A 14,633-nucleotide genomic window follows, 5' to 3' on the forward strand; every position below is an offset into this window, starting at 1 on the left:
AAAACTGAGAAGGACAGACACACTGCCAAGCTTTTTTGTCAAACAAAATACCCTTTAATTTCCCTTTTAAATTTGTGACATCAACATTTTTCTTTCCCCTCCTTGATCTCAGGTATGCAGCAATTGCTGGTCTAAATGTGCCTATAAAATTTTATCACTCTATCTCAACATGGGAAAACTATCAGAACTAGAGGTGAACTGAAAGGGAAGTAAGTCTCATTAGTTTTGATATGTTGCACTTGGATGATGATAATATCCTTGATGTAAATATGTGACTGTTTGTTTGTTGCTGCTGCAACAGTGGCATCACTATAGTCTGCTAACAATTATACTATTTTTGAAATTCTGTCCATAGTTTCCCCATTTTGAGATAGAACAGTTACAGATAAAATTTAGGCATGTTTGCCTACAGAGTTGTCTAAAGTAGCATACTTTAAGTCAGATTTTAATATACAGGGTGTTTATAATTAATCAAATAAATTAGAATTAGCTAAAATTATACTCTTAATATTTTACAAAATGTTACCTCCACAGTTCCTCATGCATGGTCATTCAACAAATATCATTGTCAGATATACAGTATAACCAATTGGAGTTGTAATCCTGGCAGTTCATATAATTAACTGCTTGTAATGAATCCTCACATATGATAATATATTTTTCATAACAATTAAAAATACCTTTCAATCAAAGGTATTTTTAAAGATCAGTATTTGTTATGCATATTTTAAGTTTTAATAAAAATAGTTTTATAAGTTTACAGAAAGAAATTTGTAAAGTGACTAAATTATCCTAATAGTGATTAAAGAGGGCCAATGAATTCTCTCTCAAAATTTTCAATAAATAAAACCGGTTATTATTTGAATTGTACCTACCAATTGTTTGCTTTGTCTCCAGCCAATCTGGTACAATGAATTCTGGATTGTTGTCCTGCACCAGTCCCAATTACCTAATTTCATTAGAATAAATGAAGATGGATCAATAAGACTACAAAGATATTAGCCACAAAAATGCATATTTTGTAATAAATGTAATGCATCTTTCAAAATTTTAGATAATGCTACCAGATTAGTCTAGCTTAATAATCTGTTAATTGATATAATATTTAATAAGATAAAGCTTTGTCATTTTAATTTTAGAAATTTTATTAAATTATAAAACTAATAATAGATTTATTTAGACTTTCATTTCTTCTGTAAGTAAAGAATTATAGCAGTTGTGGAGCAGTCATCTATTATGATTTTTTTGTTAGCAATTTCAGTATACTAATATATCAATCAAAGTTTATTTTTTCAAATAAAATCTCAGTTTAAAACACTAGCCTCAGAAATTATATCATAAAAGTGAAGATTACATCACTCCTTATATTAAGCATTTTTTTAGGTAATCCAAAACATATCAATATTAAATAAAGATGCAATTACAAAATTAGTAAGAATATTTAAATAAAACATACAAAAATACATACTCATTAACAATTGATCTCTGTTTTTTGATGAACTAAAAATATCTGTAGTATAATTTAATACTCATAAACTCATTTTGAAAAAGGTATTTATTGATTAGTATAAAAAAAAAAATTTGGTTGTTATTCTGCGATCAGTAGAAATTAAAAATAAATTCTAAAGTTTTGATAATTTATCAAAAAATCTAGTTATAAGTAAATATTGAAATACCTGACCGTCTTTTGCATAGCACACGGAATTGGACTGAGTGTATTTTACAGCTGTCGTAGCAACAATTAAATCTCGCAGAGCTTCTTTGGATAACTAAAAATATTTGAATTAAAAATATAAAATTGTTTCAGATAATACTTAAATTTTATAAAACATTAAGTAAAATATAATACATTTTTATTCTTTGAAACTATATTTTTAGTGTCAAACAAATCTTTGTTGATCAAAGCATTATTTCTCTTCTGTTCCAATGTCAATCCAAATAACACTTTAGATTCCATAACTGCAGGTTCGTAAGCAAGATCCATCTGAAATGAAATTAGTTTCATAAAATGGATATTATATTTGGTAACAAAATTCTATAGTTGCTTTACTAGGATTTGCTGAGCTCTCCGAATACAAATTCATACATTATAGTAAAATTATAATCTAAAGTATAGAAGCAGTTAAAATTGATGCACTGTGTTGGGTCACTTTAATAATGTAATCATGTTGTATCTTTTTTTTCATACAATTTCTCTACAATAGCAGCATACATATTAAAATCTGAAGTATAATAAAATCAATTTGCCATCAAGCCAAGTCAATCTTATTGCCAATTCAAGTCTAAAGTTTGAGACAATAAGTATCTGATTAAATTTATCATTTAATTATTAATAGAAAAGTGACAAAGAATAAATTTAAAATTAAGCACTATTAAAAACATTAACTATGAACCTAGAAAAATCTTAAAATGATCTATGTATAAATAATAGCTGAAAATTTTGAAATTTACACTGTCAGACATAAAAATATATACATATATAAATATCATATAAATAATTTTGTATTAAAATTAATTAAAAATTTTTTTTTAGTAATTCATGCGACTTACAAAATTATAATCAAAGTAAAATCATATGTTGAAATTTGCTTATTTTCTTGTGGCTTTATGGTAAAATTGTATTTACCATAAAGCCAATTTATGGTTAAGCATTATTTATTTATTGAAAAAATAAATAAATAAATAAATAAGATTTTTAACATTTGATTAATATATTTTGATGAGAAATTGTTGTTGAAATCTTAATTAATTAATTAATTAACATCTCAGATACTAAATTATCTTGCTCAGTTTTGTATATATCATCTTTATTTATAAATCTATTTTTGATTTGAAATTAAGGCATCAAATGAATTAATAAATTCATTTAATTGGTTAGAAATAATAGTGTATTTAAGCTGTTTGATGTTTAGCAACATCAAAAAAGATAGTTCAAAAATATAATTGAATAGTTTTTTTTTTTACATTCAACATTGTTATATTAATTATATGTAAATATGGATCTGAGATATATAATAGATAAATGGGAAACTTTCATTTAAAACAATCAAAGAAATATGAGTGTTAATAGATAACATGATTATATATTTCCAGACTGTCAGACAGAGAATTAAGTAGCCCCAAATAAACATGAGATTGGATTTTATGTTCAGAAAATTATACTATTCTAAATGCAACTACATAATTACTATATGTCAATAAATTTAAATTATCATTTAAGATATTTTCCAATCATTCACTCAAAATATTTAAAAATCCTAATATTAATTACTCACATCTTAGCATAAAGTTTGTTAAAATGTAAATTATTTTAAAATATATACAAATGTTTACACACAGAAATATAACTGAAAAGTACAAAACCTTTGTATTTTATCTCCAAAATATTTTTGTATAATAGTGAATAAAACTATGAGGGTCATATTGAAAGTCATGAGCAACAAGTTTTTATAAATCATATTAATTTTCTAATCAAAGGCCATGGTAAGTATAGACTCCATAATTATTAAGTTTTACATAATTGTCCTCATTTTTTGACATCACATTTTGAAAAGCATTCAAAAAACAACTTCTATCTGAATCTAATAAATGTAGATAAATTGTATCAGATGACTTGATTATTAAAGTAAAAAGTCATTTTGGATTTTTATAATTTTCAAATGTACATTTGTATTCTATCATATTATGAATGTATTTAGTCACAAGAGTATTAAGTTTGTAATTCATAAAAATATTTAATAAATTTGTTTTTAAATGTCATTTTTATCATTTCAAAGTTTCATTAAGAAATCAGCAAAATTGGAAAAGATTTTCTCCATTCTTTCTTGAATGCAGTTACAATTTTCTTTTTTTTTTCAATTAATTCTCATGAAATGATCAGAAAAAATCATATCAAATAAAATTTAAAATTCAAATTAAATGAAATCAAATATATTTCATATCATATTTTTGAATAAGTAGAACAAATGTCAGCTACAGTTCATAAATATGAAGAGTTTTATTAGTATAATTCAGTCCAAAAAATGTCATAAACATATTTTTGTACATGTAACCTATGGATTATATAACTTATTTTGCAAAAATATTAGCTATAGAATAAACGTTTTATTGATTTCAGATTGGTGGTTGCAGTGACATCAGTGGCCAGGTGATGTTCATGCTTAATGAGGAAATTTCCCTTAAGTTGCATTTTTAAATATTTTGGCAAATGGTGTATTTTAAACATACTTCATTAAATTTAAACTTTAAAAAAAGATAGCCTCATTGAGTCACTTCTACAAAATTTTTAAAAATCTTCCCATAGCAACCACATGATGTTCTATTATCCAATCAAAAGTAACAATCTAATGAGCCCATTATTTAGAAAGTGTTATCAATCATCTAATTAACATACATGCAATTTATCTTTGTTTTATCAACATTGAATTAAAAAGACTTGCTATTTTCTCAAAAAAAAAAAATGTCTAGGGGAAAGCATAAGAATAAAACTGGTCAGGTAAATTCTAGATCTAAAAGAATAACAACTGAGACCACAAAGGGCGTGAAGAACTTGAACAACATTGAGTAAGAATGGCTTTGTCAAGGGTGCAGAAACAGCATCACAACGTCAAGCTCGACTTGATGCTCTTCTCAATTCTTCAATCTTTACTTTCTCATAAAAAATATTCCATCATGCTTGATGGGAGAATTTCTAGTATGATAGGATTTTTGTTAGCCCAAAGCAAACAACCCACAGATGTTAGAAAACTATTTCCTTTACACATGATATAATTATTTACAGGTTCAATCAAGAATGTAAGCTCTAGGATGGTTTCTCCAGCAAAACCCTAAACCCGATTGTAAGTGGAAATTACAAAATTAATAAATGACCATGACACACCAAATTGCAACATTTCTAATCCAATACAATAAACAAAAATATTTATTACAATGATAATTTTTCTTAAACTAATCCTTAATACTAAACTTACACCATTATGGAAAATTGAAGATAGGGAAGAGAAGTAGTAATGATAACAGATAGGACAGAACAAAGACACCTGTGTCCTTCAAATGTCTTTTAGTTCTTGTTGTTGTGAGTGGATACGTGAAACTTCTTGCACAAAATTCATGCTTCTGTCTTCTACTCCTTGGTTCCTGAGGGTTTTTATTTATATCCAAATTGTCAGTCGCTCATTCAAAACTCACACTGATCAAGATGAAAGATGACTCCAACACATTAACTTTGACCCAGGAATTTCAAGGATTCTCACTCAAAGTTATGACTTCACAGTATACTAGGGTATCAGACAATATCATATCTACCGTTTCGTCATCCTCTCTCTTTGAACATCAGCTCAAAAGTGACCCTTCTTACCTACATATACTCTTAGGTAACCTCATACTCATTGTACTGGTTATTCCAGGAAGTAACCCTCACCTCTAAGAAGGAAGAACTAAGGATAATAGGAAGTTCTAGAAGGGAGAAAGAACAAAAGAACAAGGAAAATGTACAAACAACAAAAAACAAAAACAGATAATATGGCATAATGCCACAATTATAATTTTAAAAATTATTGCTAACCTTTAACATGCAATAAGCACCACCCTTCTTCTTCTTCAATATTTCAAATGCTGCTGGTGTATAATCAGGAGCTATAATACCATCTGAAACCTTAAATAATAATTAGTATATTTAGCAAAAAATTTTTACATTATGTAAATCTACTCAGCTTAAAATCATCACAGTACTTTCCATCATAAAAAGAAAACAAAATAGAAACAATACTGGGAATCAATGAATTGTCATGAACTTTTGAATATGTGAGCAGGGTGTAGAGGTAGGCAAAGGTGAGCGAAGCAAGCATGGGTGGGAAGTAGAGTGAAGTAAGTGAGGATTGGATCATCATAAAATTTTTTTATGAATAGTCTTAAGTTATTGGGAACAAGGAGTCCAAGCTTGTGGAGCAACACAAGCAAAATGAACTACATAACCAAAGAATTAGAATGTTTTTCTGTGGAACATTCAAAAAATCATGATGTTTGACCAATTAAAAAAAAATTTGTTTTCGTTCAGGAATCTGAGTTACTCTATATTCAATTTTGATGGAGAAAATCTGAAAGGTATGATTTTTTTATGATTTGAATAACATTTTTTTCCAATTAATTTGAGTATGGACATACATTTCAAAATGGATCTGAACTTAGTTTATGTTGCAGAATCCTCGTTCAGAATTAGATAGATAAAAGTATATATAGTATTGAAATTTTTATGAAACATTATATTGGGAACAAGTAAGTGAAGTGAAGGAAGAATTAGACTGCCAAAGGCACCCAGGGAGTAAAGCCCACTAGTAATTATAAATATTTATTAATATCAATAATGCCAGATAGCAATAAAGGCATCAGCCTATTACTCTCAGGACCTGTGATTGAATCAAAGCAACCCCAGAAATTTTTCATGGATGTCCTGCATATTTTCAGTTCTATCCTTTCATCACCCAGTTGTCCCATTGAACAGAATGAGTCAATTATGAAAAATAAATGCTTACTTCTCTTGAAATTATTTTTGCTGTAATTTCATCACATGGATCAGATAAAGCAATGAAATCACCAAAGGAAGACATTCTATCAGCACCTATTTATATTTTTAAAAAATCATATAAGTTATATAAATATTAGTAAATTCTTAAATATTTAAATTCAAATATTCTCTATTAAAAAATGTAAAAGCAAAGTTTATTATTATGTTTATGATTTATTTCATGGTACAGATGAGAGTACAGTCGACCCCACTATAACGTGCATTCCTATAACGTAGCGAAAAAATTGTAGCAACATTCGTATAAATGAGCTCCTAAAACGTCGTCGCCAACTCGTTTCGCGACAAGATTGATAGAATCTGGACCAATAGTGGATGAGCAGCCGAACTACTTTCCTCCGCCCTGCGCCACGCTACTGAGCGGCTAAATTGAGTTTGCTATCGTCTGTACAGTATTATATATAAATTTATATATAAATTAGGTACTGTATATATAATTATATATTAACTTATTTATTGTAACTTTATTATAATTATATATATGCTTTCCGCTGCATGGCTCCACGCTACGGAGAGTTTAGGCTAGTAAGTTGAGTTTATTATCGTCTGTACAGTACGTAAATTAGGTACTGTAAGTCTAATACAGCACTAATTTTATACATTTCTTGTGAAAGAAACATTTCTTATTCAACGGCCATAAAAATTATTTATATTAATGATGTCTCCAAAGGTCAAGTTATTTTTCTGCGAAAAATTCGTTATCAGAAATCGCGGCTGCCGTTTCGTGTGCTGTTCCGCGACGAAAACAAGCTTTGAGCAACTGCGTAGTCGAATGGTGCACACTCGGTAAGTAATCCTATAATTTTTTGTTTATAGCATAGTTTATACAGATTATTCCCAAAAAATTATACGTGTTTTGGAAATGTTGAGTGAAATTAGTCTAGAATCGGTTAATTTTATAGAAGAAAACCTTTCAAACAGCCTTAGTACGTAAACTTCACACCTATCGGGCTGCAATTGGCTCATGTATTTAATCATTCCTACAATGTAAAATTCGATTAACGTGGAACGTATCTAAGCGTTATAGGGGGGTCTACTGTACATTCTCTTTTATTCATTTTAATCTATTTTGTTATTTCAAACATTAATAAATATAAGTAAGTATGAATCTTATAAAACAATAAAGCTTATAAATATCAAAATGCTGAAGTTAACTGCCCCACTTAACAATAATAATAACCCATCAACATAAATAAAGAAAAAACAAACAAAATTACTTATAATCATATGTAAGTTTTTTGCATCTTCATCGAAACATATAAGGAATATGCAGCAAAAGTTCAATTTCAATCTAATCCATAATGGCATTGTATAAGTAGGATTGCTGAGTTACATTTAGTCTATAATTACAAATGTACAAACAAGAGCCATGTCATATAACTCCAGCAGGTATGCACAAATCAATGTCACAAGGTGAAATCAACTCATTAAATTTCTTAAAAATAACAATTCTATTGAAATATTGAATAAGACTGAGGGGAAAAAAAGAAACCCCTGGTATGACTACACCTAGAATGCAAATTCAGCACACAGCAAATGACAAAAGTTATTGAATAAGAAATATGTTTTATTTAATAAATAACAAATCTTGTCCAAAGATGATAGAAAAGTTGAAGTCCAAACAGTAAGACTATAATATATCGAGTTAAAAATTTGCAAAAAATATGGTCCTTAATACAGATCTAGATGATACTTAAATAATGTCTCCATAACAAGCCACATCTAATCACCAAGGCTTTAGTCACTTTATCAATATGATTAGTGAAAGTTAACTTTTGATCAATGTCCCAACTTCCCATTTCCTATGACATTTATTAACTATACATACCATATCAAGGAATCCATCTATACCAAAGGGAAAATAAATTGAGATTTTTATCCAAGTCAGTTGTAATAGGTTTTCCTTTATTTAAATAAATTCATAAATTCCATGTCTTCAATGATTTGGCAAGACAAAACAAGTTGTTTTGAAGTGAAATAAGATTGCTATTAAATAACTTAACATCATTTGGCATAACCAGCCTGAAAACATGCAAAACAAGGATCAATATAAACCACAATAAAGAGACTGCTCAAAACCAAACCCTCGGATATACCACACAGAAATTCAGAGAAGGTAAACTCAGCATCCTCCTTTATTTACTAAAATCATCACTAAACAGCTTTGGCTGCTTTATTTATTTGTTTTCATAAATGTTCAATCTCCAGTATTCCCAAAATGATTTTAAATTCTATTGTAAAACTATTATGCATTTATTTTTATACTGTCAAGCTGAAGATAGTTCAATACAGAGGAAAAAACATTCCTTAGTTAATAAGCATCTATTGGTTACTGGAAGCAGCTTAGTATTTATTTATTTCAATAATGATGCCATTTTTTGTTAACTGAAGTATATGAAATATGCATGATAAAATTCTGAATAATTAAAATTGAAATTATTAATGCACCAAAAATTTTAGTAGTAATACATATTTACCACGTGCTCTAGCATAAGCAATAGCTAAAGGAGTTAATTGTTTATATAAATCATCAACCATACAAACTTTAGCTTGTTCAAGAGTAAGACTATCTCCAACTGCTGCTCCTATAATGATAACAAAAATAAAATGTAAGCTTAATGAATTTTAAAGTAAAATAAAACTTAAAACTTAATCTGGATATTTTTACTTACCAGCTGGACTGACATGTTTGAATGAAGCTGCTGCAGGCAATCCAAGAGAGGTTTTTAATTCTTTTACCAACTGCCAAGAATTTAGTGCATCACAAAGATTTATAAATCCAGGAGATCCATTTACAACTGAAATTATAAAAATAAATTAATGATTACTTAAATCATGGCACTACATTTTTCAATATTTTCTAAATGAATATCTAGCCTAAATATATTGCAAACTGATTTACTTATAAAAAATTAATTTTATTAATAAACATCAAAAATTCAAACTCATTAAATAAATCTTTATAGTGTTACTTTTTAAAAATGGTTTTTAGCTCTTTACACCCTGTGGACATTAAGAGAGTCTTTCTTTTCAGCAAGCTCATTATGGGTTCAGCCAGACCCATAATAGGGACAGGGCCTGACGTATTCAGATGGTCCACTCCAAAAAACTTTCCAGGGATTTTTGGATTCGATTCTGGGTTCCCAGGGCAGTAAGCTGCCACCCAGCCATCCCATAATATTGGTTATAACATCTTATACAATCACATGTTCACATCATAATTAAAATTATACCCTAAGAAAGTGTCAAGAAACTTTAGTTACATTTATAGAACAGCCAACAGCCAAGGTGATAAAGGCCAAAAATACAGCAAAAATAATGTATTGTAATATGCTTAAACTTATCCAATTCTAACATGATGATTTTTCTATATTTAAAAAATGAATCATTTCATCAAATATCAACAGATATAAATTTGTTTCAAAAAGAATTAATATTTATGAAAAATGATTTATTAAAAATATATTTTTCAGCAATTGAAATATGTAATTTCTTTATACAGTAATACCTCGACTTACGCGATTTTCAAATCTGGTCGATTCGTCTTTCGTTTGAGCGCCACACAACTCTTGATTACTCACTTCCCCCACACTATTGTTCAGCTTACATGTTTGGACGTGTCGCATGGAATCGACATATACTGTAACTACAATTTATTTTGTGTTATTTATTTCTGTGTTTGTTATATCTACAGAGACTCGAGAGACTCTACTATGTCATCCAAACAAAGTAGAACTGATTCTTCTGCATCAAACAAGAAAAGAAAAACTTTATCTATGGAATGTAAAGTTAACATTATTAAAGAGTTCGATACAAAAATGAAAATTTGTGAATTGGCAAAGAAGTTTGATCTACTGGAATTGACAATCAGAACAATTATAAAAAGTATAGAAAAAATTCTCGAAGCTGTGAAAAATGCTCAATCTTTAAATTCAAGCATCATTCATAAACATCATGGTACTAGTCCTGAGATGAAAACAATGTTAAAATTATGGTGTGATAATCAAGTAAATGTGAAAAATTGTATAATAATATAATTTGTTATACATATGTATTATCTAAGATTTTATTAAACATTTTTTTTTTCTAAATTATTGTTTTCTTTAGTCTCTGGCCCCAATTAAAAATTATTTGTATGTATTTATATGCAAAATTATACCCCGACTTACGCGAATTCAACTTACGTGGTTATCGCTCAGTCTCACCTATCACGTAAGTTTGGGGTATTACTGTATTGTACTAGCAGATATGCCCAGGCAAAAAGTAAGAACAAGCATTAAAATAAGAATGAGATACTTGGATGGTATGGAATTGTACAATTTCATTGGTTGGGTAGACAGGAATTGTTTTTCAATAGAAAATAGTCATTGACTTCCACCTGCATGAGAAGATAATTCAAGAGATGCAAATTTTTTCTAATGTTAATTCTAACATACCATTCACAGCCAAATAAAAAATGGTAATTGGCCAACCAATGAAATTTTGCAAAAAAACAGACCAAATATTTAAACTTTATATCCTCGAAAACCTCTAAAAATGTATAATGTGCTTGCCAGTAACTTTGTATTAAGTAATTTTCCTATTTGAATGCTGCCATCCAACTAGTCAGATAGAAAGCAGGTCCTGCTATGAGCAGAAGGTTGAAGTTAATTTGACCAAAAGAAGTTAACCTCCTCCTGCTTGAGAGAATGGTTCCTAAAAAGTTTCATTGGTTATACTCAAACTGTGTCAAGATGTATAAAGAAAGAACAAACTAGCAAACTTTCTTTTTATGTATTAGATTATATTTCTGAATATCATCTGACCAAATAATAGCTTTCAAATTAATAGCATTAGCATATAATTTATATAAAAAGAATAAAAATCAAATTGTTTAAGCATATAACTAATGATACTTTTAAAACTTATAAAACAACATTGGAAATTGATGATTGAAAGCCCATCCTCCTGTTTTACAATAATCAAGCAAAGAGCTGCTTGTCATATTTTCTTAAATATGAAATTATTGAGGAAAAAAAATATTCTGTATAATATCAGATAAGAATAGTGCAGTATATTTTTAGGTTTATAACTTCATTATAAATATGACTCAAACTGTTTTGCATTGAACAGTTAACAAAACAACTAATTGGACTGCAATTTGAAAAAATAATAGACCTATAAATTCCCAGTGTCATCTGTCTGTCTTTCCTTAATCTGAGAATGGTGTTAGATAAATGAAATTCAAGACCAGATAGGAAAAGCTTAAGGGGCAGAGGCCCTGATTAACTATATATAAACTTCCATGCAATTTGAACTATAGAACTTCCATGTAATATTTCCCCTGAAATGAGTTATACAGATGACTGGTACAACTCCATTGCTAACAGTAAAGTATGATGTACAGGAGCAAGACACTAAAGTATTAATTTGAGGTGGAAAGCATATATTTTAAATTAAATAAACTAAAAACATGATTAAAAAATACAGTCTGGCATTGGTGACAATGTCACAATAAATACTTGCTCATTGTAAAATAGTTTCATTAGACAAATTAAAAAGTTAAAGACTTTAATGTAATAATTATAACATTAAATTATAATGATAAAAAGAATTCATGTAAAACAAATATCAAACTAATTATATATATCTACAAATTTAATCTGTTATACTTTTAAACTGAAATACAGTAAATTAACAATGTGACATCTAAGTAAAGGTTATATTAAATTACAGTGACTTAATTTATACATGGTCTGTACAGGTAATTCCATCTGTGATTCCATGACTTTCCATGACCAATTATGACATTATTCTCTGACTTATTAACATCTCTGCATTTTCCTTTTCCATTACATAATATTTGGCCAAGTCTATTTAAGCCCATTTTGTATATAATTATATAATTTTTTTTATTAAAACATCCTTTATTCACTACAAAAAACAAAAATTTGGTGTAAAATCAATTATGAAATTAGCCACATTATTTCTATGTCATATAAAAAAATTCACAATTTAATTTAAATTAATTTGTAAATTTTATTTAAATAAGAAAAAAGGAAAGCGGGATCATTGTCAATGGTGTTTTTGAAAACCCAACTTTTAACTCCATGGCAATATTTTGGTAGACTTCCAAAAAATGTGGACTTCTGAAATTCTGCAGGCCATCTGAAGATGAAAATTTGCAGTTTGAGAGAAGACATATCACAATTCATCATCAATTCATCAACATTGGCAGGATTATTATCTCCACATACTGTATGTTGCCAGCAGCAAATAATACAATGAATAAAAATACATAAATTGTGTGAGGTCTGCCAAGCGTTCCAAAATGTCCCATACACAATATCATTAAGTTGACTGACAGTTTTTGCCTCCCTCATGACATCAACTGACAGCAATGAGTTAACCAAATGTCAAGCAGGTCAAAAAAATTGGGAGGGTTGTGTATGGAATACAATTGCAATTGTTTAAGGCATGAATCAGTCTGTGTTATTAGGGTAAGGATAAGATGTAAACAAATAAAGTGTTGCTGGTTATCACATTCCAAGTCAATCAATATCTATCAGTTTGGGTGGTGGCACACTCAAAATATTTGCGTCAAAGTTGACACGCTCAGTTTTCTTATGCTTTCTATATAATCTGCATCATTTGGCATTAAATATTTTGGCTTTTCTGATTCCTCTTAAAATTTTCTTTCCAATGATATATGTCTTTTATATTTCTGTTCATATTGTCTTTGCAATTTCTTTGACATTATGACAATTTTATTCAACCCACACATTTATTGGCTTATAACTTTACAAATTTTATTTTATCAGTTATTATTGCTAAATATTATTGTATATTCTGTTGTTCTGTACAAATCAACACAAATTTCAATGTCCTACCTCTTTGCCATCCAAAGTTTCACTGCCCAAATGCTGCACCATTTTCACTGTTCACGCGCAACTGCTACCACTCTCCCACATGGCTTCACACCCCCACTATCCACCATTTAAAATACAAACATAAACCTCCTATCCAACAAAATTTAAATTGTTATATCTTGTAAACTATAAATGATAATCTAAGTGCAATAAATCTTGCAATTTGTTTGGTTGCTCCAGTTCACTCTTCCCTATACCAAACCGAATTTAAAGACCTGTTTGGATCAAAAAGGAGCAAGAGTGACACAGTATTCCACAGTATTTGTGGATTCCCTGACTTTTTCTGCTAAAAATCTTATTCCCTGACTTTCCAGGTCTGTATAGACCCTGTTTATATGAGGATTATTTTCAAGAATATCTTACATAATTTAAATTCATGTATTTATGCTTAAATTGTCAACTAGGGCTTAATTTATTACTAGGACTTATTATACTGGATAACTGGTTCTGCAAGTTAAATAATCAAATCAGAAAAAAGCAAGTCTTTTATTTACTGTTTTTTCTGATTTGATTATTTAACTTGCAGAACCAGTTATCAGGTATCATAAATACTAGTAATAAAAAGTCCTAGTTGACAATTTAAGCATAAATACATAAGTTAAGAACACAAAGGCATAAAAGTTGAATTTAAATTCATGTTTGATGTAAATAATCACCAAAACTGAAATAATATCCTTACTGAAATATTTCATTACAAAATAAGTAAAATTAAACAAAAAATAAAAACAACATTATTCACTTTCAATGGTTGACCAATTGAAAATCTTCAGCTAAACAAAACAAGAAAATAGCAATCACACTGAGGTTTTGTGGTGCTTTCTGTAGATATGATTTAACTCTTTAAGCTCCAAAAACTCTCTCTTTCTATGTACCTAGAGACTAAATTGTTTTTACCCTTCAGGCTACAAGAGGAACTTGTATAGCAAAACTAGTTAAGCAACTTTTCCATTGGTTGATTTCATTTTCAATGGATAAGGCCAATTTTATATTTAAAGAATTAAACTTGTATCAATTAAGAAGTCACTCTATTATGTTCTTAAACAGTCTCAATAAGAGCATAAACAAATGATATAAATTTAAATGTGCTAATTATAATTGGCTAATCTATATATATAAAAATGAATGTATGTCTGTCTGTCTGTCCG

The 14,633-nt window shown here is 28.6% G+C and overlaps 1 protein-coding gene across 1 annotated transcript in view; it reads right to left on the reverse strand.

Moving 5' to 3' along the window:
* The window catches only part of LOC111630886 (bifunctional purine biosynthesis protein PURH-like), a 72,854-nt gene that overhangs the window by 8,135 nt on the left and 50,086 nt on the right, over positions 1 to 14,633 (reverse strand). Inside the window, exons 9-15 of the mRNA XM_023375045.1 lie at positions 9,253 to 9,378; positions 9,058 to 9,165; positions 6,531 to 6,616; positions 5,564 to 5,653; positions 1,850 to 1,984; positions 1,677 to 1,769; positions 876 to 949 (exon numbers count right to left, since the gene is read on the reverse strand). Of these exons, the coding sequence (XP_023230813.1) occupies positions 876 to 949; positions 1,677 to 1,769; positions 1,850 to 1,984; positions 5,564 to 5,653; positions 6,531 to 6,616; positions 9,058 to 9,165; positions 9,253 to 9,378 (712 nt within the window). The remainder of the gene's footprint in view (positions 1 to 875; positions 950 to 1,676; positions 1,770 to 1,849; positions 1,985 to 5,563; positions 5,654 to 6,530; positions 6,617 to 9,057; positions 9,166 to 9,252; positions 9,379 to 14,633) is intronic.

Source organism: Centruroides sculpturatus, unplaced genomic scaffold (genome assembly GCF_000671375.1).
Source record: "Centruroides sculpturatus isolate CEXI.00-Female unplaced genomic scaffold, Cexi_2.0 scaffold347, whole genome shotgun sequence".
Taxonomy (NCBI): domain Eukaryota; kingdom Metazoa; phylum Arthropoda; class Arachnida; order Scorpiones; family Buthidae; genus Centruroides; species Centruroides sculpturatus.